At 44.6% G+C, this 27,378-nt stretch overlaps 1 protein-coding gene across 1 annotated transcript in view; it reads right to left on the reverse strand.

Annotated features, from left to right (window-relative positions):
- Positions 1–23,578, reverse strand: part of LOC111958246 (SET-binding protein) — a 122,673-nt gene extending 99,095 nt beyond the window's left edge. The window contains exons 1-2 of the mRNA XM_023979468.2: positions 22,883–23,578; positions 15,118–15,681 (exon numbers count right to left, since the gene is read on the reverse strand). Coding sequence (XP_023835236.2) covers positions 15,118–15,519 — 402 coding nt within the window. The 5' untranslated portion in view covers positions 15,520–15,681; positions 22,883–23,578. The remainder of the gene's footprint in view (positions 1–15,117; positions 15,682–22,882) is intronic.
- Positions 23,579–27,378: the final 3,800 nt, after the last annotated feature.

Genomic DNA, 27,378 nt, shown 5'->3' on the forward strand with positions numbered 1-27,378 from the left:
AAGGGGATTTCCTACTTACAAAGCATGTAGAGGTCTGTAATTTTTATCATAGGTACACTTCAACTGTGAGAGACGGAATCTAAAACAAAAAATCCAGAAAATCACATTGTATGATTTTTAAGTAATTAATTTGCATTTTTATTGCATGACATAAGTATTTGATACATCAGAAAAGGAGAACTTAATATTTGGTACAGAAACCTTTGTTTGCAATTACAAAGATCATACGTTTCTCTGTAGGTTATTGACCAGGTTTTGCACACACTGCAGCAGGGATTTTGGCCCACTCCCTCCATACATACCTTCTCAGATCCTTTCAGGTTTCGGGGCTGTCGGTGGGCAATAACGGACGTTCAGCTCCCTCCAAAGATTTTCTATTGGGTTCAGGTCTGGAGACTGCTAGGCCACTCCAGGACCTTGAGATGCTTCTTACGGAGCCACTCCTTAGTTGCCCTGGCTGGTATTGTTTCGGGTCGTTGTCATGCTGGAAGATCCAGCCACGACCCATCTTCAATGCTCTTACTGAGGGAAGAGGTTTTTGGCCAAGATCTCGCGATACATGGCCCCCATCCATCCTCCCCTCAATACGGTGCAGTCGTCCTGTCCCCTTTGCAGAAAGCATCCCCAAAGAATTAGTTTCCACCTCCATGCTTCACGTTTGGAGGTGTTCTTGGGTTGTACTCAACCTTCTTCTTCCTCCAAACACGGCGAGTGGAGTTTAGACCAAAAAGCTATATTTTGTCTAATCAGACCACATGACCTTCTCCCATTCCTCCTCTGGATCATCCAGATGGTCATTGGCAAACTTCAGACGGGCCTGGACATGCGCTGGCTTGAGCAGGGGACCTTGCGTGCGCTGCAGGATTTCAATCCATGACAGCGTAGTGTGTACTAATGGTTTCTTTGAGACTGTGGTCCCAGCTCTCTTCAGTCATTGACCAGGTCCTGCCGTGTAGTTCTTGGGCTGATCCCTCACCTTCCTTATGATCATTGATGCCCACGAGGTGAGATCTTGCATGGAGCCCCAGACCGAGGGTGATTGACCGTCATCTTGAACATCTTCCATTTTCTAATAATTGCGCCAACAGTGTTGCCTTCTCACCAAGCTGCTTGCCTATTGTCCTGTAGCCCTCCCAGCCTTGTGCAGTCTACAATTTTATCCCTGATGTCCTTACACAGCTCTCTGGTCTTGGCCATTGTGGAGAGATTGGAGTCTGTTTGATTGAGTGTGTGTACAGGTGGTCTTTTATACAGGTAACAAGTTCAAACAGGTGCAGTTAATACAGGTAATGAGTGGAGAACAGGAGGCTTCTAAAAGAAGAAAACTAACAGGTCTGTGAGAGCAGGAATTCTTACTGGTTGGTAGGTGATCAAATACTTATGTCACGCAATAAAATGCAATTTAATTACTTAAAAATCATACAATGTGATTTTCTGGATTTTTGTTTTAGATTCCGTCTCTCACAGTTGAAGTGTACCTATGATAAAAATTACAGACCTCTACATGCTTTGTAAGTAGGAAAACCTTCAAATCGGCAGTGTATCAAATACTTGTTCTCCCCACTGTAACTGTCTCTGTGCTGTAGGTAGTCTTTACCCACACCTAACTGTCTCTGTGCTGTAGGTAGTCTTACCCCCACCTAACTGTCTCTGTGCTGTAGGTAGTCTTACCCACACCTAACTGTCTCTGTCTGTTAGGTAGTCTTACCCACACCTAACTGTCTCTGTGCTGTAGGAAGCCTTACCCACACCTAACTGTCTCTGTGCTGTAGGAGTCTTACTCCACACCTAACTGTCTCTGTGCTGTAGGTAGTCTTACCCACACCTAACTGTCTCTGTGCTGTAGGTAGTCTTACCCACACCTAACTGTCTCTGTGCTGTAGTAGTCTTACCCACACCTAACTGTCTCTGTGCTGTTAGGTAGTCCTTACCACACCTAACTGTCTCGTGCTGTAGGTAGTCTTACCCACACCTAACTGTCTCTGTGCTGTAGGTAGCTTACCCACACCTAACTGTCTCTGTGCTGTAGGTAGTCTTACCCACACCTAACTGTCTCTGTGCTGTAGGTAGTCTTAACCACCTAACTTGTCTCTGTGCTGTAGGTAAGTCTTACCCACACCTAACTGTCTCTGTGCTGTAGGTAGTCTTACCCACACCTAACTGTCTCTGTGCTGTAGTAGTCTTACCCACACCTAACTGTCTCTGTGCTGTAGGTAGCCTTACCCACAACCTAACTGTCTCTGTGCTGTAGGTAGTCTTACCACACCTAACTGTCTCTGTGCTGTAGGTAGTCTTACCCACACCTAACTGTCTCTGTGCTGTAGGTAGCTTACCCACACCTAACTGTCTCTGTGCTGTAGGTAGTCTACCCACACCTAACTGTCTCTGTCTGTAGTAGCTTACCCACACCTAACTGTCTTTGTGCTGTAGGTAGTCTTACCCACACCTAACTGTCTCTGTGCTGTAGGTAGTCTTACCCACACCTAACTGTCTCTGTGCTGTAGGTAGTCTTACCCACACCTAACTGTCTCTGTGCTGTAGGTAGTCTTACCCACACCTAACTGTCTCTGTGCTGTAGGTAGCCTTACCCACACCTAACTGTCTCTGTGCTGTAGGTAGTCTTTCCACACCTAACTGTCTCGTGCTGTAGGTAGTCTTACCCACACCTAACTGTCTCTGCTGTAGGTAGTCTTACCCACACCTAACTGTCTCTGTGCTGTAGGTAGTCTTACCCACACCTAACTGTCTCTGTGCTGTAGGTAGTCTTCCCACACCTAACTGTCTCTGTGCTGTAGGTAGCCTTACCCACACCTAACTGTCTCTGTGCTGTAGGTAGTCTTACCCACACCTAAACTGTTCTGTGCTGTAGGTAGCCTTACCCACACCTAACTGTCTCTGTGCTGTAGGTAGTCTTACCCACACCTAACTGTCTCTGTGCTGTAGGTAGCCTTACCCACACCTAACTGTCTCTGTGCTGTAGGTAGTCTTACCCACACTAACTGTCTCTGTGCTGTAGGTAGTCTTATCCACACCTAACTGCTCTGTGCTGTAGGTAGTCTTACCCACACCTAACTGTCTCTGTGCTGTAGGTAGCCTTACCCACACCTAACTGTCTCTGTGCTGTAGGTAGTCTTATCGACACCTAACTGTCTCTGTGCTGTAGGTAGTCTTACCCATACCTAACTGTCTCTGTGTTGTAGGTAGGTCTTACCCACACCTAACTGTCTCTGTGCTGTAGGTAGTCTTACCCACACCTAACTGTCTCTGTGCTTGTAGGTAGTCTTACCCACACCTAACTGTCTCTGTGCTGTAGGTAGCCTTACCCACACCTAAACTGTCTCTGTGCTGTAGGTAGCCTTACCCACACCTAACTGTCTCTGTGCTGTAGGTAGCTTACCCACACCTAACTGTCTCTGTGCTGTAGGTAGTCTTACCCACACCTAACTGTCTCTGTGCTGTAGGTAGCCTTACCCACACCTAACTGTCTCTGTGCTGTAGGTAGCCTTACCCACACCTAACTGGCTCTGGCTGTAGGTAGTCTTACCCACACCTAACTGTCTCTGTGCTTGTAGCCTTGAAGCTTGTTAGCTGAGGCACCTTCAACAAGTGTGCCAGAACAATGCTACCATTTCCATAGCGAGGTCAGAGGTGAGCAGTCACCATACAGCAGAGACGATGTGTTAGGGGGCTAGAGTTTCACATTCTGTCACCAGCAAAACGCACACACAGAGCTGGCCAAGAAAAAAACACACACACACACACACACACACACACACACACACACACACACACACACACACACACACACACACACACACACACACACACACACTAGGGCTGGGACAATACCAGTATCACAATCAGGGCTGGGAATTGCCAGGGACTGCGATTGTATAGCGATTTGATGTTCCAAACATATTGGTCACTATACACAGAGTGTACAAAAACATGCTCTTTCCATGACATAGACTATCCAGGTGAAAGTGCTGATCCCTTATTGATGTCACTTCAAATCAGTTTAGATGAAAGGGAGGAGACAGGTTAAAGAAGGATTTTTAAGCCTTGAGACATGGATTGTGCATGTGTACCATTCAGAAGGTAAATGGGCAAGACAAAGATTTAAGTGCCTTTGACCGGGGTATGGTAGTAGATGCCAGGCGCACCGGTTTGAGTGTGTCAACAACTGCAGCGCCGCTGGGTTTTTCACGCTTAACAGTTTCCCGTGTGTATCAAGAATGGTCCACCACCCAAAGGACATCCATCCAACTTGACGCAACTGTGGGAAGCATTGGAGTCAACACGGGCCAGCTTCCTTGTGGAACGATTTCGAACATCCTTGTAAAGTCCATGCCCTGACGAATTGAGGCTATTCTGAGCGCAAAAGGGGGTGCAACTCAATATTAGGAAGGTGTTCCTAATGTTTTGTACACTCCGTAGGTCTGCTGCAGAGAGAAAACAGAGAGCATGAGAAAACTAGTTTTGATCAGTCAGGGAAATAAAAGTGCTGAAAACATGTTGTCTCACTATGTAAAAGGAAGATGGGGAACAAGCTATAGGATGAAACAGCCTGGAGTGTGGGGTTTTGGCGCAGGTACAGCCGACTAGCGCTAGCTCACACTACCTACACTATTTTTTTAGATCTTTTTTTTTTACAAATAGATCATTGGAGTCAAATATCATTACAATATCGTCCAAAAATATTATTGCGATATGTAACTGTATCGATTTCCCCCCCCATCACTAATCGCGATACTCATTAGTATTGTGGCAAGGAAACGAAACACAAAGCAGGTTTAACTTCGGAAAACCTGCCCTAATGTTGGAAACAAACATCATTGTTGTCATCAAGTCACATTTGTTTATTCTCCAAGCTATATCACACAATATTTGGCATACAGCAGGTTTTTAAAGGACCAAAGAGTTTTGTCTGCTTTGTGTTTTCTTTATTTGCCATGGCAAAAATATTGCCTAACTGGTATCATCACAGCCCTAATACACATAGTCTATCCCTCAGGGCAAGACAGCTGAGGGAGTGGACGCCAGGCCAGACTGCTGTTGTCTCAACCCTGACTCCTTCACATAAAGACACACTATTGGTCTAGTCAACATTCCCCAGCCTGCTCTTGTCTCTGCGACCCCAGAAGGTCAGGCAGGGTCAGAGTTCACCTCGCCTCGCCTCTGTGCAGCCAGCCTACCAGTGTGTGTGTGTGTGGGGGGGGGGGGAGTGACCTTGCAGTCGTTCCTTCCATTTGAGGTTATGCACTGCAGCACCAGCAGTTCGGATTAGGAAGCAGAAGCGTTTGTGTTTGTATGTGTGTGTGTGTGCGTGTATAAAACGTTGTTTTGGCCATTTTGCACGGTCATACATCCCCTCAGAAGAGCAGGGAAGTGTGTGTGTGAGGTAGAGGGGGGTGGGGTAAACACAGATGGACAGCTGGTGTTTCTCTGATGGTAAATCACTCAGACACCCCTCCCCGAAACACACACACACAACTCTGGCCCCACCCCCCTCCCTCACACAGAGAAGTGCTCCTCTATATCAGGGATCATCAACTAGATTCAGCTGCGGGCCAATTCTTTCTTGAGCGGATGGTAAGGGGCTGGAACCTAATTACAAATAATTTGTAAATCGCAAATTGACCGCAAGAAGGACAAACAGATATAACATTTGACTTAAACATAATAATTTCAAACTCTGCTTACATTTGTATATGATCACATACACTACATGATCAAAAGTATGTGGACACCTGCTCCTCCAACATCTCATTCCAACCAAAATGATGTCCATTAACATGGAGTTGGTCCCCCCTTTGCTGCTATAACAGCCTCCATTGTTCTGGGAAGGCTTTCCATTAGATGTTGGAACATTGCTATGGGGACTTGCTTCCATTCAGCCACGAGCATTAGTGAGGTCGGGCACTGATGTTGGGTGACTAGACCTGGCTCGCAGTTGGTGTTCCAATTCATCCCAAAGTTGTTTGATGGGGTTTAGGTCAGGGCTCTGTGCAGGCCAATAAAGTTCTTGCACACCGATCGCAAAACAAACCATTTCTGTATGGACCTCAATTTGTGCATGGGGGCATTGTCGTGCTGAAACAGGAAAAGGCCTTCCCCAAACTGTTGCCACAAGGTTGGAAGCACAGAATCATCTAGAATGTCATTGTATGGTGTACCGTTAAGATTCCCCTTCACTGGAACTAAGGGGCCTAGCCCAAACCATGAAAAACAGCCCCAGACCATTATTCAACTTTACAGTTGGCACTTTTCATTGGGGCAGGTAGTGTTCTCAGGGAAATCCGCCAAACCTAGATTCGTCTGTCGAACTGCCAGATGGTGAAGAGTGATTCATCACTCCAGAGAACACATTTCCAGAGTCTAATGGCAGCAGGCTTTACACCACTAGAGCCGATGCTTGGCATTGCGCATGGTGATCTTAGGCTTGTGTTCGGCTGCTCGGCCATTGAAACCCATTTCATGAAGCTCCCGACAAAAAGTTATTGTGCTGACGTTGCTTCCAGTGGCAGTCTGTAACTCGGTTGTGAGTGTTGCAACCGAGGACAGACGATCTTACACGATACGTGCTTCAGCACTCAGTGGTCTTGTTTGTTCTGTGAGCTCGTGTGGCCTACCACTTTGCGGCTGAGCCGTAGTTGCTCTAGTCGTTTCCACATCCCAGTAACAGCACTTACAGTTGAACAGGGCAGCTCTAGCAGGGCAGAAATTTGACGAAATTTGACGAAATTGACGAAATTTGACGAAATGACATGTTGGAAAGGTGGCATCCTATGACGGTGCCACGTTGAAAGTTACTGAGCTCTTCATTAAGGTCATTCTATGGAGATTGCATGGCTGTGTGCTTGATCTGTCAGCAACGGGTAGAGCTGAAATAACCGAATCAACTCATTTGAAGGGGTGTACACATACTTTTGTATATATAGTGTATACTGTATCTCTCTTTTATGTGTGGGAATACTTTGGAACAGATTTCCAACATTAAAATCACTTGGAGCTGATTTGCTGGTGTCAAACATCAAAACATTTAGTTTTGATGTCAGAAGTTTACATACACCTTAGCCAAATACATTTAAACTCAGTCTTTCACAATTCCTGACATTTAATCCTAGTAGAAATTCCCTGTTTTGGGTCAGTTAGGATCCCCACTTTATTTTAAGAATGTGAAATGTCAGAATAATAGTAGAGAGAATTATTTACTTCAGCTTTTATTTCTTTTAGCATATTCCCAGTGGGTCAGAAGTTTACATACAGTCAATTAGTATTTGGTAGCATTGCCTTTAAATTGTTTAACTTGGGTCAAATGTTTCAGGTAGCCTTCCACAAGCTTCCCACAATAAGTTGGGTGAATTTTGGCCCATTCCTCCTGACAGAGCTGGTGTAACTGAGTCAGGTTTGTAGGCCTCAGTTCTGCTCACACATTTTCAATGGGATTGAGGTCAGGGCTTTGTGATGGCCACTCCAATACCTTGACTTTGTTGTCCTTAAGCCATTTTGCCACAACTTTGGAAGTATGCTTGGGGTCATTGTCCATTTGGAAGACCCATTTGCGACCAGTCTTTAACTTCCTGACTGATGTCTTGAGATGTTGCTTCAATATATCCACATACTTTCCTGCTTCATGATCCCATCTATTTTGTGAAGTGCACCAGATCCTCCTGCACCAAAGCACCCCCACAACATGATGCTGCCACCCCCGTGCTTCACGGTTGGGATGGTGTTCTGCGGCTTGCAAGCATCCCCTTTTTTCCTCCAAACATAACAATGGTCATTATGGGCAAACAGTTCTATTTTTGTTTCATCAGACCAGAGGACATTTCTCCAAAAAGTACAATCTTTGTCCCCATGTGCAGTTGCAAACCGTAGTCTGGCTTTTTTTATGACGGTTTTGGAGCAGTGGCTTCTTCCTTGCTGAGCGGCCTTTCAGGTTATGTCGATATAGGACTCGTTTTACTGTGGATATAGTTTCCTCCAGCATCTTCACAAGGTTCTTTGCTGTTGTTCTGGGATTGATTTGCACTTTTCGCACAAAAGTACGCTCATCTCTAGGAGACAGAACGCGTCTCCTTCCCGAGCGGTATGACAGCTGCGTGGTCCCATGGTGTTTATACTTGCGTACTATTGTTTGTTCAGATGAACGTGGTACTTTCAGGTGTTTGGAAATTGCTCCCAAGGATGAACCAGACTTGTGGAGGTCTACAATATTTCTGAGGTCTTGGCTGATTTCTTTTGATTTTCCCATGATGTCAAGCAAAGAGGCACTGTGTTTGAAGGTAGGCCTTGAAATACATCCACAGGTACACCTACAATTGACTGAAATTATGTCAATTAGCCTATCAGAAGCTTCTAAAGCCATGACATCATTTTCTGGAATTTTCCAAGCTGTTTAAAGGCACAGTCAACTTAGTGTATGTAATTGTGATACAGTGAATGATAAGTGAAATAATCTGTCTGTAAACAATTGTTGGGAAAATTACTTGTGTCATGAACACCGTAGATGTACTAACCGACTTGCCAAAACTATAGTTTGTGAACAAGAAATTTGTGGAGTGGTTGAAAAACAAGTTTTAATGACTCCAACCTAAGTGTATGTAAACTTCCGACTTCAAATGCATATTTTATTTGGTCAGAAAACTTGGGGGCCAAATAAAATCACCGCCTACAGTTGGGGAACCCTGGTCTACAGGCTAGAACACATGAAGAGACCGGCCGGTACACAGGTTTGACCGTTGGCAGAAATGTTTGCTAAACGTGGGTGTGACCAATAAAATATGATTTGATTTGATAAAAGACAGGCTGGAAAACACTGCCCAGGGTACAGCCAACAGCTCATTTACATTTCTTAAGTAACACACACAGAGATGTGCTTTTATTAACTCATCAAGTCCCTCAGGTCACCAACCGCCACCCAAGCCTGGGATAAATTCACACATCAAAAGCACGCCACACACCCAAACACACATTACAGACACACACACACAACGCTCAGGGGACCACCAAGCGTAGAAGCTGCCGAGACGAGATAAGTGTGTGTGTCCAAATCCAGGACACACTAAGGCACTCAAAATAGACACACACACTGGACTGCTTTGGCAGCTCCTTATCTCCCTCCACAGATAGTGACATGGATTAACAGCTAAATCTGGCACACATGCTCTGACCACNAGAGGCTGCCGAGGCGAGATAAGTGTTTATGTCCAAAGCCAGGACACACTTAGGCACTCAAAATACACACACACAAGGAGAGAGAGAGACACACACACACACACACACACACACACACACAAAGACAGACTGGACTGCTTTAACAGCTTCTCCTTATCTCTGTCCACAGATAGTGAGATGGATTAACAGCTAAATCTGGCACACACACTCTGACCACAATCCCGGCTCTGTGTGTGTGTGTTGGACTGCTAACTGAATGTGTCAGGGAGAGTGATGCAGGGGTTGACCCAAGGTTCATTATACCAGAAAACACACATTCATCTTCCACTACTAACACACACACACCATTTACTGGTTTGTGTGACAGAACATACACCACATCACTTACTGTGCACTGTGATGACTGTGTATCTGATAATAATTATTTCTCTCTCCTCCCCCCTACCCTCCCCCTCATACACACCTCCCGCCCTGAAGGGGCCCCTTAACCAGGTTCTCCATATGCCCGTCTCCCCCCTCGCTCTATGGCTCACGTTCTGGCCTCTCCTCTACTCTCTGTCACCATCTGCCACTTCACAACAGAGAGATGAAAGAGAGAGACAGGGAAAGATATAAAGAGAGAGGTAGTTGGGTTAGGGTTAGGGTTAGAGACACAGAGAGAGAGAGAAAGAAAGAAAGAGGGAGGGAGGGAGAGAGAGAGGAAGAGAGAGGGCAGCCCCAAACTGCCTCTCTTACACACACACACACAGGACCAGTCTCTATTACACTGATAGCTAATAGCTGAATGGAGGGATAGAGGAGAAAGGAGAATAGGAAAAAGAGAGAGAAGGGAAGGGAGAAATAGTGGAATAGACTAGAGGTAAGGAGAGAGAGAGGGGGAGAAGATGACAACAACCCACCGCAACCCAGTTAGTGAGCATGCTCACTCCTGTCCCTGACACCACGGGCAGCAACTTCCAATCTTAGCAGAGAGACAGACAGGATGAGAGGGAGATCGCTCTGGATCAGAGGGTCAAAGTGCAAGTTTGCTCTAAACACACACACACACACACACACACACTGCAAACACTACACCCCTAGGGACCTGAACAGACATCACACAGAGCACTACTGTGACACAAAACTGTAAAGGTGGCTGTGTGAGAGAGGAGGAGGGTTAGAGAGACAGCAGAGGCCACGTGCTGATTTCATTAGAGGAGAGACGGAGGAGAGAGAGAGAGGTCTGTGACCACAAATGGAGAGCAGAGGCCAGCTGTCAGTGGTTGATGTCAGCTCTATTCAAAATCAAATGTTATTGGTCACATACACATATTTAGCAGATGTTATTGCGGGTGTAGCGAAATGCTTGTGTTCCTGGCTCCAACAGTGCAGTAAAATCTAACAATTCACAACAATACACACAAATCTAAAAGTAAAAGAATGGAATTAAGAAATATATAAATATTAGGACGAGCAATGTCAGTGTGGAATTGACTAAAATACAGTAGAATAGACTACAGTATATACATATGAGATGAGTAAAGCAGTATGTAAACATTATTAAAGTGACTAGTGTTCCATTATTTGAAGTGGCCAGTGATTCCATGTCTATGTACATAGGGCAGCAGCCTCTAAGGTGCAGGGTTGAGTAACCGGGTGGTAGCCGGCTAGTGATGGCTATTTAACAGTCTGATGGCCTTGATATAGAAGCTGTTTTTCAGTCTCTCGGTCCCAGCTTTGATGCACCTGTACTGACCTCGCCTTCTGGATGGTAGCGGGGTAAACAGGACGTGGCTCGGGTGATTGATGTCCTTGATGATCTTTTTGGCCTTCCTGTGACATCGGATGCTGTAGGTGTCCTGGAGGGAAGGCAGTGTGACCTCAGTGATGCGTTGGGCAGACCGCACCACGCTCTGGAGAGCCTTACGGTTGTGGGCGGTGCAGTTGCTGTACCAGGCAGTGATACAGCTCGATGGGATGCTCTCAATTGTGCATCTGTAAAAGTTTGTGAGGGTCTTACGGGCCAAGCCAAATTTCTTCAGTTGAGGCGCTGTTGCACCTTCTTCACCACACCAGACCATTTCAGATCGTCAGTGATGTGTACGCCGAGGAACTTGAAGCTTTCCACCTTCTCCACTGCGGTCCCGTCAATATGGATAGGGGTGTGCACCCTCTGCTGTTTCCTGAAGTCCACGATCAGTTCCTTTGTTTTGTTGAGGTTATTTTCCTGGCACCACTCTGCCAGGGCCCTCTCCTCCTCCCTGTAGGCTGTCTCGTCATCGTTGGTAATCAGGCCTACTATGGTTGTGTCGTCTGCAAACTTGATGATTGAGTTGGAGGCGTGTGTGGCCATGGGTGAACAGGGAGTACAGGAGAGGGCTGAGTACGCACCCTTGTGGGGCCCCTGTGTTGAGGATCAGCCTGTGTGTGTGTGTGTGTGTGTGTGTGTGTGTGTGTGTGTGTGTGTGTGTGTGTGCCCCTGAATGACCGGTTTCAATTACATATAAACTTCGACCCTATGTATTGTAACCAAGGAAGCAAAGGAGCTACTGAGAGAGAGCTGAGAGCGAGAGGGAGAGATATACCGATTACCTAAGATCCATTCACTTCTGTACTAGTACACACACATACTCAATACTGCTCACATAATGAGATGCTTGGGTACAAGATGGCTGCTCTCCAGGGAAAAGAGCGAGTCAGTAAGGTGCTAGGTGTATGAAAGGAACAAACACACACACACACACACACACACACACACACACAGCAAGCTGCATAGTGTATGAGAAGAGCTGAGCACACAGCAAGTCAACACAGGTTAATGACTCTAGAAGAGACTGCCACACACACACACACAAATGTATTTATACACACACTGTCAGAAAACCCAGAAAACCCAAACCCATTAGGTGGTGTTGTAGGGGGGTGATGGTATCTCATTTAAACAGCAATACTGGTCTTTCTATCAATTACTTACTCCTCAAACTTTCGGTCTATGGAAGTTTGTTAAGACATGGACAATCAACCCAGAATATATCTATCTATATACACCCACAATAAGACTCAAATCATGGACACTCTTACTGACAGTTGTGGCTGCTTTGCATGATGTATTGTTGTCTCTACCTGTTGTCTGTGCCCAATAATGTTTGTACCATGTTTTGTGCTGCCACCATGTTGTTGTCATGTTGTGTTGCCACCATGCTGTGTTGTCCTGTGTTGCTGCCTTAGGTCTCTCTTTATGTAGTGTTGTGTTCTCTCTTGTCATGATGTGTGTTTTGTCCTATAATTTTAATCCCAGCCCCTGTCCCCACAGGAGGCCATCATTGTAAATAAGAATTTGTTCTTAACTGACTTGCCTAGTTAAATAAAAAATAACAATAGCTATACAATCAGAACATATCCATCAACATAAACTTACCTTCTCAGTTGCTATAGGCAACAGCAGACGAGAGCCAAATTCATCACACAAGGAAACCCTCAAACAGTCAATCCAACACAGCTAACGTTTAAAGGACATTTACAGTACAACTATTCAACAACATATTTTAAACTATGTTTAACTATCAGAATCTGGTCTGATCAATAAGGATGGGATCTCTCCTTACAAGCACAATTTGATAAGCATCTAGATACATGGGCTCCGATACGATGCAGGAATTAGACTTTTAGTTCGAAATGATTCGATTAGTGGAACGAACCGATGTGATTAGGTTCAATTCGATATGATATGTTTTTCATAACTGAGTAACATTTCAGGTCTGCTGAGCACAAACTTGAACGTTGTGAAAATTCTGTGTACCACGCGTTTACTGTGAACACTGAGGTTTTACCCGCTTTAAGTCAGTTTTAACAGTAGTCAAGTAGGCTACTATTTGATCAAAATGTAGACCTACCAGTGGCCTACCATCAAAAACAATGGAGAAAATGCATCCCATAATATTTTAACATGGAAATAGCTGTTCTATCATTCAGCCTACAGTAGCAGCCAATGTGTGGTGTTCAATATAGGCCTACATTCCATGAGACCTTTGAAAAAGCATGCAGGGCTTGGCATTAACCTGTTCATCCACCTGTCCTTCAGACAAGGTGACTGAAAATGTTGTTGTGTTGTTTGATGCAAGACACTACTTCACAAAATAAAATGCATCATTATTACCATCAGACAAATTACATTACCCTCTGCATATTGACTACTTAGCTTATTCAAGCCTGTCTCAAAAGACAAAAAAAATGTTATTTGTCTGACTCACTTTTCAAAGATGTCTAGAAATGTAGTAAGCAATCACTCCCCCATTGCTGACAACAAATGATCTATAACTGGGCTAATAACTCTAACTAGCAAAGGATATGAACAAATGTACACGTCACGACATGTTGCTCTCGCTTTGATCTTAAAACAAGCGCATCTACTCACGACCGCTCATGCTGTAAAAACAGTCCACAGACCTCATATATGGCAATGGTCTATTTGCATATAGGCCTACTACAGCTCTGATTGGTTATGGCGTACCGAGTACGCCATAACCAAAGCGTACTCGTACTCGGTACGCTACCGAGTAGCGTATGGGCCTCAGTCGTGCCTGTCAATGTAATAGAATCCTACCTCAAAGCGTTCTGCCTACAACAAAATCTATTGCATACTTAGTTTTGCATACTAAGTCTTGCATAGCTCGTTTTGTTTCGGTATGTGGCATTGAAAGTGGCTAATATTGCAGTGAATCGATCACATTTCCCACAGTAAAGGGAAACGTAACTAACGGGGAAAACTCTAAAAATGTAAGTGAAGTTCATATTGCTGATATTTCTTCTGCGTGGCAGTCACGCAGCTTAGAGGGAACATTGTATAGCAGATTAAAATGAAGAGTCTTGGTGTTCTTGGGGACCTTCAATGCTGCAGAAATGTTCTGGTACCCTTCCCCTCGACACAATCCTGTCTCGGAGCTCTACGGACATTTCCTTCAACCTCATGGCTTGGTTTGTGTTCTGACATGCACTGTCAACTGTGGGACCTTATATAGACAGGTGTGTGCCTTTCCAAATCATGTCCAATCAATTGAATTTGCCACTCCAAGTTGTAGAAACATCTCAAGGATGATCAATGGAAACAGGATGCACTTGAGCTCAATTTCAAATCTCATAGCAAAGGGTCTGAATATTTCTGTAAATAAGGTATTGTTTTATATTTTTTATGAAATTGCAAAATCAAAAAAACTGTTTTTGCTTTGTCATTATGTGGTATTGTGTGTAGATTGCTGAGGAAAATGTTTTATTTCATCCATTTTAAAATAAGGCTGTAACGTAACAAAATGTGGAAAAGGTCAAGAGGTCTACTTGTGTTCTGACTACCTAACAACTCAGTAAGTGGATGGAGTGGGAGTGATTTAATATTGCCAAAGCTATTTTACAAACGTCTGAATGCTGAAGTTGCCACGCAGATGTAGCCTACGTATATTAGAACAGAGATAGGGTAGCCCTACCTCTCGTTGGCGCGAGCAGCTGCGTCTCCTGCACGGTGCGCACAGTTATTATCTGATTTGTAGATCAATGTTATACGCAGTTACATGCATAAACGTTTGATATCCTGAAGGAGAGGATGCATCAACTCAGTCACAACAGATGAGGTATTTTCAGAATAAGGCAGAAAAAAATAAGATTAAAAAACATCAGTGAACTTGAGATTAGTAACGTTTGAGTCTGTTTCCTTACCGATGCACGCTTCATTTGGATTGGTTTGGATTCCCTTGGACCGATGCACTTGCATCTTAAACATTTGAACATCTTAAACATTTGATGCGTATCCGTGAATTGTTACATCCCTACTGATCATCTCTTTGGGCAACACAACCAAACAATCAGCTCTAAAATGCTAACTAACATTTCAAAATGCTTCAGCATCATTTAAAGCTACATTAGCAACAGTGTATTCATACCAGTAACGTATCTAAAAGGCATCCTTACCCTCTTCCTAGGGGGTCCCTTGTCCTGTGCTGCACGGCCCCCTAGCCGGCCCCCTCGGCCCTCCCCTGAGGGGGGCCTGATGGTCATCCGGATCTCCGGGGGACAGATGTAGTTCTCCAGACTCTTGGGGGGCTTCTTGGTGCGTTTGGTGGTCTGGATCTTCAGCTTCAGACTCCCCTCCTGGAAGCTGGCTTCTTTAATGGAGAACTCCTGCTCCTCTAGCCCCTCCCCTTCCCCCTGGGACCCCCAGCGCTCACCCATCACATCACCAATGACCTCATCACCCCGCAACGCAGGCCCCAGACCCGCCCTTTCCTCTTCTTGCTCTTCAGGCTCAGCCCTTCCACCTCCTAATTCCACCTCCTTAGGTCGGGCTGAGCTAACCAGATCCCTAGACTCCATCCACGCTCCCGCCAGAACCAGTCAGGATCCAGAGAGCAGCGGCAGCTAGCCAATAGGTTTGCAGAGAGTGGCTGTCCGTCAGAGTGGGTTGCCTTAGGAACGTTAGCTACTGCTTCTGGATTGGTTCTCCCACAGGAACACATGTAATCCAACAAGGCCAAACTACAGAGAGAGGAGAGGAGAGAGAGAAATTACTATCAAAACTTTGAAACATACAATTTGTAGTGACAGTAAAGGTTTTGTCCAAAACGTGTGTGTGTTTTTGCAAAACGAGTCCAAAACGTGTACACGTCCGCACAGCAGTGTTCTAGAAAATTGAACTGTTGGCTTTTTTTATACTTTTGGAATTCACAGTGCAGCTCAAGCAACTTCTCCAAATGTCAACACATTCAAATGAATACAGGACGTGCACGCAGATCTGCGTTGGTTTGGAATTTTGGGGAGGTGAGCGGTCGGCTGTGCATCCCCCGTGGACGGTGGTCTCAGAGCCTCATAGCTATGTCACAATGGGCCGCCGGACTATCGCGGCTCTGCGTTTGTGGACTCTGAATTACGCTTTAGTGTCTCAGAGTTTAAGACTGGTGCATGAGCAGGCAGAGAGCTGTGCAGGCATGCCATACACACTCATTTGCATTTTACACTGTGTAAACAACATTTCACACACACACACACACACACACACACACACACACACACACACACACACACACATTTTTTCTCTCTTTCTCCCCACCCCTTTCTCTCTCCTTCGCTTTCTCAATGTAAAATGAAGACATTCCTCTCCAGCTCTCTAAAGGGAGGGTGAAGCTAGCCTGAGGACACAAGAACAAAAACTGCAGATTGAGATGAAAGGCTGACGGCTCTTTTTTATTTTCTCCTTCAGCAGAGGGAGGGAATTGCGTAGACTGAGAGGGAGAGGGGAAGGTACATTATTTTTCCAGATGTGGTTTACGAGCTGATCTCGAAAAAAACTGCGTCTGACCTGTTTCACCCCACACACACACACACACACACACACACACACACACACACACACACACACACACACACGCATAGAGACACTGCGGCACTCGAGGATCAGAGTTGTCCACCTATAATGCCATTTCTGCTCTCTAGGGAAGAGGGTGTGTTTGTCTCAGACTCAGCACAAACACACAAAGTCCTGTCACTCAGTGAGCCAGTCAGACTACTACCAGTATTACATCCATCTCTCAGTAGACATGTCTAATCCAACTGAGAGATGTGTATGTACAAAGCCTAAACACACACACACACACTCTTACATAGGCACATGTCCAAACTCACTTTTCTTCCATGAACAAATACACACAAAAACATCGACCAAAACAAACAGTACACTTCACACTCCAGCTCCTGTGAGTCCCATCCCTCACACCGACATGAGCCACGTTTAACACAACATTGTATTGTTTCAAAGGATATGTTCTGTGTACATTAACTCTTTTTTTGACCTTACAAGTAATCTATGGGTCAGGAGAAACTGTAATCCACGATTTGAATTTATTGAAATAAACCTCAGCTACACTTGTCATCTGGACATTTCATACTGAGAGTTTATGTACTTAGGGTTTGGGTTAGCGTGTGCTTCAGGCTCCTGTATGTGTGTGTGTTAGCCCCTGGATCAGCCTCCCGTCCTGTACAGCTGATCCCCTGTAGTCATGTTAGCCAACAAGCCTTGGAGGTCTTAAATGCTCTGCTCACAGTGGGTTTGGATAACAAGCATAATACACTATAGAGTTTCAACAGCCTATCAGAGTAGGATTGTACGCACGCACACACGCACGCACGCACGCACGCACGCACGCACGCACGCACACACACACACACACACACACAAATAGATGCCTTCCACACACAGGTCTGCTGACACACAGCTCTGGCAGTATGTCCCTGTTTGGTCCTCTCTGTTGGGTCTCCCTAATGCCAGGACTGTGACTCGGCCCAATGGCATCTTTTAAACCCCCCTGTTTGTGTGTGTGTGTGCATGTGTGTGTGTGTGTGTGCAGTGACTGGGCCCTAAGGCATGTGTTAAAGCCACCCCAAATGTGTCTGTGTTCATGGACCAGGACTCTCCCTTAGAACAATGAGAGGAAAACAAGGACAGCTGCCAAGTCCAACCACATAGCAACAAATCCAGTGACCAACCAGATCCTCTGAGGAGGACACCACAGCAGTCTCTACACTGCTCTATTTCTACACTAAATGGTATCATTTACAAGACCTTAAGAAGACATTTACAACTGAGGCAAAACCATATGAAACAGCTAGATGATTCCACATCTCCAGCTCCAGCTGCATGTCCATGTAGCTTTGAATAGACTTAGGAAAAAGTATTGTTTTTTTACACTTGACGTTCATTAATACACAACTAATAAGACCTATGGAATAGAGTATAGTTTTACCAACCCTGCTCTTATTTACTTCTGTTCAGGCTCTCAGTGTCCGGTCTGGAGCATGAAGTCACAAGGTCTGCTGGGCGGCTACTGAGTAGCAACCTAGCGATGCCAAAAGCCCTGGTCTGCCCTGTCAATTACGATCGCCAGAACAAAAAATTAGACAGATGTTTGGGCTCTAAAATTTGTTTATAGTTATCAAGTTCGATCCCCACAGTGAATTATTTTAAAGTTTGTTACAAATCGAGATATTTAATTAAATAGTGATCCTTTCTGACTGCTACATTTGTCGTAGCAGGATGAAAATGACTACATCGACCATGATCCTTTGCTAGTTATAGCCACTTTCACCATGATCCTTACAATTTTTTGGGGTGCCATTCAACCACATTGAGCAATATGGTGCGCTTCAAATTCAAATAGTTACAGCTTCATGCGCCATCGGGAGGTTTCCATAGGAATACGTGGATGACGTCAGCGCTATCACTATGTACTGGTCTATGATTTAATGTCTATGCTTCTGTTACTGGAAATGAGGCTGTGTTTATGTTAGGATGACCCTTCCTGAGCCTCTCTCGCTCTGAGCCTCAGACTCTCACACGCACACAGACACACACCTCTCTGTATGCCGTGTAGACAGCAGGGTGATTGTGAGAGGCCAGACTGGCTGCATAAATAGCTTTATTATGTTCCTAACGCTGCCAGCTCTACCCACAGTTTCCCTCTAACCAGCATAAGGCCTTTCCTTCACTGTGTGTGTGTGTGTGTGTGTGTGTGTGTGTGTGTGTGTGTGTGTGTGTGTGTGTGTGTGTGTGGTGTCACTATAACTGAAATACGTTCTGCGCTGGACTATACAGTTTCAGAAAATGGACAGTCTTTGGCAGTAATAGGACAGAATTTAGACTATTAAAATCTTTCATTTTCACCAACTACTACTCCCAACACGTACTTGAAGAGCACTTTGATGAAAGCTATGATCTTCTTCCTTGTGCATATGGGTATAAGATAGAGAGAGGGAGAAAGAGAGAGAGAGGCCCAGCCGAAACACAACCTTTTAAGGCTGCAAACCCAGCAGCCTTAGGCGGACTCAGAAATAGCTCCCGCAAGCACGTATGTGCACACACACAGAATGAGTATGATTGCTCTTGTAGAAGATTTGGTGTCTTTTGGTGTAGAAGTGTTGCAGAGACTCATACATCTGATGCCAGCTACTCTCTCTCTCGCCCTACTCCCGACTGTCTCTTTATCAGAGATAGGTGGATGAGGATAAAAGGATGGAACTGCCTGTAGAGACTGATCTGTATAAACCAGTGGCTCCCTAACAGTTGGCTGCTGCTATGAGACTGTATCCTGGCTAAAAACCTTGATTCTGTTAACTAGTTGAACCATGTTTTAAGATACGGTGTGATCTGTCCCCATAACACACACAAAGAGAGACTGAGCTGGTTAAAACATTCTTAGACATCATGTGAGAGTAAGATAACACAGGTCTGAGTGGCTGTGGTTGCATAATGCCCCTGATAAAGTCACACACCCAGCATTAATCTAATAGACTAAAGCAGTTCCTGATGTTTTAGCAGTCTGAGCTCCTGCTGAGACCCCCCAACCCTGTGTGTGTATGTGTGTGTGAGTGTGTGTGTTTTTGCAAGCGTGCGGGCATCCGTGCGACATGGCTTACTCTGCTATCCCTGATCACAGAACCAAAGGACAGACAGGTCCTCAACATTCACATTGCCATTGAGGCTCTGAATTAGTCTGCTGTATGAGCATGGCTGGTAGGACAGTAGATGAATGTTAAACCACTTCAAATGCAGCAGGAGACACAAAATGGCTGTAAGCGAAAACACCTAACCCTCTACCATACCCCCTCTCTCCCTTCCCTCTACCTCACCCCCCTCATCTCTACCTCACCCCACTCTCCTTCTCTCTCCCTTCTGTCTGCCTCCCCCCTCTCTGCCAGAATGTGTTCCTGTACTGATACGCAGCTCAGAGTCCGCCAACAGTTAGATTTGTCCTTGGATCTCTTTCCTCTATTCCCCCTCTCTCCCTTGCCCCTCTGACCAGCTCTTTCTCTTCCCCCTCTCTCTACCCCCCCTCCCCCATCTTTCTGCCTCCCTCCCTATCTTCTCTCTCTCCAGTCTTGGCTGGGGTCCAGTGTTACCCAGAGGAGAGGGAACACAGGGGACAGGGGAGATCTGGCCACACTCCTCTCCTCTGTTTCACATCATTTCAGTTTTAGAAGAAACAAGCAGAGAAAGCCAGTGTAGCCGATTGGGTCTCACTTTACAATGAGTGTCCTTAATACCTATGCACTGGCAGGTACAGTCGATGGGTCTGCTTTTGGCTCAGGTCTCAAACCAGAATTACCATCACAGCTGGACCAACCTTAACAATTTTCACATTTGAGAGAGAGAGTACCCATGAACTCTTAAAGAGTGCCCTGTCCCTAGTCTAGGTTCCCCTATGATTCCAACACTGGCCCTAACAGTTAGCCTGCCTACATCATGGGCTTTGAATTTGCTCCAGGAATCCAAACTAATTCCAAATGGTAAGAGCCTCTGTTAGTACGCTACTGTAGTCCACCATCCAGTATGTTTCCAGTTGCCATGACAACAAGAAGCCCCACACCACACATATCAGATACAGGGCCTTCAAAAAGTATTCACACCCCTCGATTTTCCACATTTTATTGTGTTACAGCCTGAATTTTAAATTGATCAAACTTAGATTTTGTCACTGGCCTACACCCAATACCCCACAATGTCAAAGTGGAATCATGTCTTCCTAAAATGGTATAAATTAATATAAACTGAAAAGCTGAAATGTCTTGAGTCAATAAGTATTCAACCTAGGGATACACCGATCATTCTTTTGCCCGATACCGATATCCGATATTTTCCTTGCCAAAAAACCCTGATACCCATAACCGATATAAAAATGTTAGCGGCCTTTTAAGCATTCTAATAATAATAATATAATAAATAATATAATAAAACACAAGGCCAAATCTACACTACAGTTGCTTACCAAAAAGACAGTGAATGTTCCTGAGAGGCCGAGTTACAGTTTTGACTTAAATCTAATTGAAAATCCATGGCAAGACCTGAAAATGGTTGTCTAGCAATGACCAACAACCAAAGAATTATGAAAATAATAACGGGCAAATGTTAAACAATCCAGGTGTTTAAAGCTCTTTGAGACTTACCCAGAAAGATTCACCGCTTTAATCGCTGCCAAAGGTGTTGACTCAGGGTTGTGAATATTTATGTAAATTAGACATTTCTGTATTACATTTTTAATAAATAAGCAAAAAATTCTAAAAACATGTTTTCACTTTGTCATTATGAGGTATTGTGTGTGAGAAAAATATACTTAATAAATTTTGGCTCTAACACAAAAAAATGTGGAATACATCAATGGGTAGGAATAGTTTCAGAAGGCACTGCATATAATTACAGCCTACACATACACACCTACACATACACACGTACACATACACACCTACACATACACTGGTTCAAATCTGCCTGGTCTAATTTCCCTAATGGGTCACACTTTAAATTAGCCTACTACCAGAGCATACAAGTTAACACTGTATTATATAAAACATACACTCAGTGAAATAATCCAGGGGCAAGAGGTTGATGGGTTTAGCCTGTAACTGGTTTCTTGAAGTAAGCTCAAAGCATACCTGCCCTGACCCTGACACTAAAGTGGAGTGCTCTATTTGACAGTCCTCTTTCAGCTGCTATGGTAACAGCGTACAATACCTTTGGGTACTCTGAACAACTCCACAGTTAGTAACTACCTAGCTGCTACCAAATGGTAAAAAGTGGTGCTTGTTTCAGTGAATCGCAAAGACACTGGAAAGTAATTTGCTATGAAATGACTACTTTGCGCTTATATCTAGCCAATTATAGAGTGAACTGTAACTCCATCCTGAGATTAGATCATGGCCATTTGTGACAGACTGGTGATGCAGTAATCTGCTTGCTTTGGCTTTCTCTCACATACCAGCAGGGTCTCACACACCCTAGGGGAGGGTGGAAGTGTCCTTATAGGATACAACCCCATGGGACCTTCTCTGAAGGTTTAGACCTCTTGGTGTAATGGGTTGTTATACACTCTCAGAGTATGACAGAAATATGATATGCTCTCATATTGTATTTACAGTGATTTCATCAATCTACAGTTGCCTTTAGGATGCGTGTATAACCCTTCACACCACCACCCACACTGGGACCATGAATAGTCTTACACTACAACTCCTAGAACATCTCAGAGGTCTGGACTCCTTTAATGGCACAGGACACAATGCACTTGGCAAAGGGTTACTGGTTCAAGACCTGGCCTAGACCAGTGGTCAGAGGGTTATATCTATGCCTTCCACCTGCTCCACAACACAGACACAGAAACACACACACACACACACACACACACACACACACACACAGTAGTACCATAGTTACAACCAGTCACCAATCCATGCCCCTCTCCTTGGTGCTGTTGACCAACCAAGCTGTGATATGCCGCTGCTAAAACAATCCAGTTGGCAATGAAGGAAACATATTTGCTAAAATGTGCTTGTAGGCTATGTTCCAAGTGTAGGTATTAGTAGGCTGCTGTACCTAATCGTGGTAACAGCTATGGCTAGACAGAGATTCCTCCAATGCTTTTCTGGAAGTGTATAATCCTGTATGGGAGAACATCCACCTACTAGGCTACAGAGAAACATTGTAGCAGGTAGTTTAGTTACATGTTTGAAACATTATACAGTCAAAACAAGCTACACATTAAAAGTTTATTTGGATGTGTCCACTTTTTTAAACTACAGTCAACCGCAAATAAATATAATAAATAGGCCTACATAWAATCATGTTCAATTCACATTTAGACTGCAAGAATTCAAGGTGGTAAGAAATTATAGTGAACTAGGCTAGCCTACTTACCCATGTCCAATGTTTTCGAACACTCGAGTCTATCGTGTAAATATGTTATCAAGATCATTTAAAATCCATGTAGTCACATGTACAGAYCCTGCCGTATGCACTGACAGCGTCCTGGATAGCTGTCAAATGGTGCAAGAATATTTTTTATAGAAAAACCCGAGGAAAATGGCGTCAACACAACAGTGCGCTGAAAACAGACACCCAAAAAATAATTATAGCCGATCTAATAATCAAATGAACATGTTCACAAAAATAGAAGATTTCCTTTTTCTGTGAAATATAGCGCGTGATGCTAATAGGCTAAACTTTGCATGCGGGTAAACTACGCACATTCACAGGTCCACTGCAGAGATCCCCTCGCCGTATCAGTGGCTGGTCAGTCGGCCAGCAGCATAGTGCTGCTTCCCTCTCAAATCCGTGACTCGGGGGGAGGATCGGAGCAAACCGTTTTACTGCAGTGAAAATAAACTAGCAGATTGTATCCGAGTAGCCTCCAACCCCACATCCAACGGTAACGTCACTGGAGAGATCGTGGTTACATGCGTAAAAATGGTAGACGTGTTGTTGAGCAGAAGACTGGTGTTTTCGATCGTTTCCCCTCCCCGGTTGGCGGTGGGTCGAAATTAGAGGGTGTTCTGTTCGCTCGCTCTAGATCCGTGTGTGTTGCGACCCGTTGCCGTGACTGATAATGATCTCAGAGAGACAGGACTATAGATGCAGCTCGCGCTCTGATAGAGGAGAAGAGCGCAGTGTCGCCTCCACCCGGTAGCGGGTGGTAGACTAGCCTAGGCTACTACAGAAACACAGGACATATCCCTCCCAGTTCGTTTTAACCAGTTTTATAACAGGACAGGAGATCACTGGTCAGTTCCAGGGGAGTTTCCTTTATTCACAAACCAACCTTCACTATCTAATGTATGTGATGTCCTACCATGTCGGATGTTTATACATGTTATGTCAATTGGTGTCACACACTGTATAGGCTACACAGTTATTTWAATGAGCCAGTCATATTATTATTCTGAAAGCATCCTCCTCTTTCAGAATTGGGGCAACATCAAACTGGATTTATTTGATCATGCATAAACACTGCATTGTGTGTCTGTGCTATGTTTAATGCATTAACAACAGTATGTGCATCCTGTGCTTCTAGAAGGACAATATATTGACAGAGAAAACATAGAGCTGAATAATGACGCAGACAGAAAGGAAGGTTAGCCGCATCCACTGCAGAACAACTGGACAATGCGTTTGCATATTGGTGTGTGTTTTTGCTGCCATGATAGCATCCCAACCAGTGCTGATATTTCCATAAACATACATTTATGCTGCATTAGTTATTATTGCTGTTTCTCTTTTGTGGTAGTTATAAGCTATAGGGACAGTTACTCACTCTCATGTTCTAACATATTGACATAGTGAGATGCTGTAAAGTGGGATGCTCTTTGTGTACAGTTATTCAATGCAAAACACATCCTGCAAGTTGGCTCTGACCTATGGAAAACATCCTCTAACATTAACTAACATGCAAATGACAAATTACCTTTTCCTCCCTCGCTCAGTGTCACTATATCTCAAACTAAATGTGTAAATCTCACCATAGTCTGACAGACTGACTGTTTGTGTTTGTGTTTGTGCATTCACTCCCTCTATAAATGTTTTATTGGCAGCGTTGTCATAACGATGCTAAAGCAGAACTGTTTATGGTCCAGCATCAGCTAATTTCTCTGGTTATGGGTGGAGGGCCAGTATTATAGCACTGGTGTGTGTAAGGATACAGACAGGCCTCTGAGAATAAGAGGTCAACAGCTGCTCCCCAGACAACCAATCAATGCACATTGTATGATTCTTACATACACACAGCAGAACACCAACACACACACACACACACACACACACACACACACACACACACACACACACACACACACACACACACACACACACACACACACACACAGAGAGTAGCTTTTGGATGTGTTACCATGGATACCAGATACCGGCATATCCAAGGGGAGCCGTTTCCAGCTTAAACTGTAAATACTAGCCAAAGACAGAGAGGATTGAGGCCTTTTCATTAATTTACGTTTTTACGTCAAATCAAATCAAATCAAATTGTATTTGTCACATACACATGGTTAGCAGATGTTAATGCGAGTGTAGTGAAATGCTTGTGCTTCTAGTTCCGACAATGCAGTAATAACCAACAAGTAATCTAACCTAACAATTCCAAAACTACTACCTTATACACACAAGTGTAAAGGGATAAAGATTATGTACATAAAGATATATGAATGAGTGATGGTACAGAACGGCATAGGCAAGATGCAGTAGATGGTATCGAGTACAGTATATACATATGAGATGAGTAATGCAGGGTATATAAACATTATATTAAGTAGCATTGTTTAAAGTGGCTAGTGATATATTTTTACATCAATTTCCATCAATTTCCATTATTAAAGTGGCTGGAGTTGAGTCAGTATGTTGGCAGCAGCCACTCAATGTTAGTGATGGCTGTTTAACAGTCTGATGGCCTTGAGATAGAAGCTGCTTTTCAGTCTCTCGGTCCCTGCTTTGATGCACCTGTACTGACCTCGCCTCACTACCCTCTGGAGAGCCTTACGGTTGTGGGCGGAGCAGTTGCCGTACCAGGCGGTGATACAGCCCGACAGGATGCTCTCGATTGTGCATCTGTAGAAGTTTGTGAGTGCTTTTGGTGACAAGCGGAATTCTTCAGCCTCCTGAGGTTGAAGAGGCGCTGCTGCCCCTTCTTCACCACACTGTCTGTGTGGGTGGACCAATTCAGTTTGTCCGTGATGTGTACGCCGAGGAACTTAAAACTTACTACCCTCTCCACTACTGTCCCGTCGATGTGGATAGGGGGGTGCTCCCTCTGCTGTTTCCTGAAGTCCACAATCATCTCCTTTGTTTTGTTGACGTTGAGTGTGAGGTTATTTTCCTGACACCACACTCCGAGGGCCCTCACCTCCTCCCTGTAGGCCGTCTCGTCGTTGTTGATAATCAAGCTGTAGTGTCGTCCGCAAACTTGATGATTGAGTTGGASGCGTGCATGGCCACGCAGTCGTGGGTGAACAGGGAGTACAGGTGAGGGCTCAGAACGCACCCTTGTGGGGCCCCAGTGTTGAGGATCAGCGGGGTGGAGATGTTGTTACCTACCCTCACCACCTGGGGGCGGCCCGTCAGGAAGTCCAGTACCCAGTTGCACAGGGCGGGGTCGAGACCCAGGGTCTCGAGCTTGATGACGAGTTTGGAGGGTACTATGGTGTTAAATGCTGAGCTGTAGTCGATGAACAGCATTCTCACATAGGTATTCCTCTTGTCCAGATGGGATAGGGCAGTGTGGTTGCGATTGCGTCGTCTGTGGACCTATTTGGGCGGTAAGCAAATTGGAGTGGGTCTAGGGTGTCAGGTAGGGTGGAGATAATATGGTCCTTGACTCGTCTCTCAAAGCACTTCATGATGACGGAAGTGAGTGCTACGGGGCGGTAGTCGTTTAGCTCAGTTACCTTAGCTTTCTTGGGAACAGGGACAATGGTGGCCCTCTTGAAGCATGTGGGAACAGCAGACTGGGATAAGAATTGATTCTAAGTGGTGCCTAGTCATGTTTGTTTCAAGTGTTACCATTGTATTTCCTGAACATTATATACTTTTACATAGCTTGAATGTGTGTTTTATTGATTATTGTGAACCAGTTGGACTATAGATGTCTGTTTGGGTGGCAGGTAGCCTAGTGGTTAGAGCGTTGGACCAGTAACCAAAAGGTTGCTAGATCGAATCACTGAGCTGACAAGGAAAAAACCTGTCGTTCTGCCCCTGAACAAGACAGTTAATCCACTGTTCCTAGGCTGTCATTGTAAATAAGAATTTGTTCTTAATTGCCTTGCCTAGTTAAATAAAGGTTAAAAAATAATAATAATGTAAAGATGTATCTACAGTACTTGTCATTGTCAGACTGACTAGTGAGAGGCGCTGAAATTCTGCTTCCTCACTCACTACTCAAACTGACACTCTGAGGATAAATCACTTCACATACACACACACACACTATGGACTCCATAAATAACTCCACAGAGCCAAGAACTGCATGTGTGTGTCTGTGTGTGTGTGTGTGCATCTCCCTCCCCTGTCTCTCCATTCTCTAGAGTATAACATGGAAGTAAATGTCTGTATCCTCAGGCCAGATCTGTAGGAGATGAAAGTGAATCTTATTCTAAACCACTTTACCAAACGCTTCAGCTTTTATGTGGAAACAGCAAACGTTCCTCTGTGGTTGCAGAGAGGGAGAGAGAGAGAGGGAGAGAGAAAGAGAGGAAGGGGGGAGAGAGTAAGGATCAAGGCACCATCTGATTTCGCCCATTTCATATTTCCCATTCATTCATTTGGGATTGAGCTATTGCTTCATGTGGCTTATAGGACATGGATTAATCTCGACATTAGAAGACTTTAATGAGCTGGCCACCTTATGCAACTGT

Source organism: Salvelinus sp. IW2-2015, linkage group LG33, assembly GCF_002910315.2.
Source record: "Salvelinus sp. IW2-2015 linkage group LG33, ASM291031v2, whole genome shotgun sequence".
NCBI lineage: Eukaryota > Metazoa > Chordata > Actinopteri > Salmoniformes > Salmonidae > Salvelinus > Salvelinus sp. IW2-2015.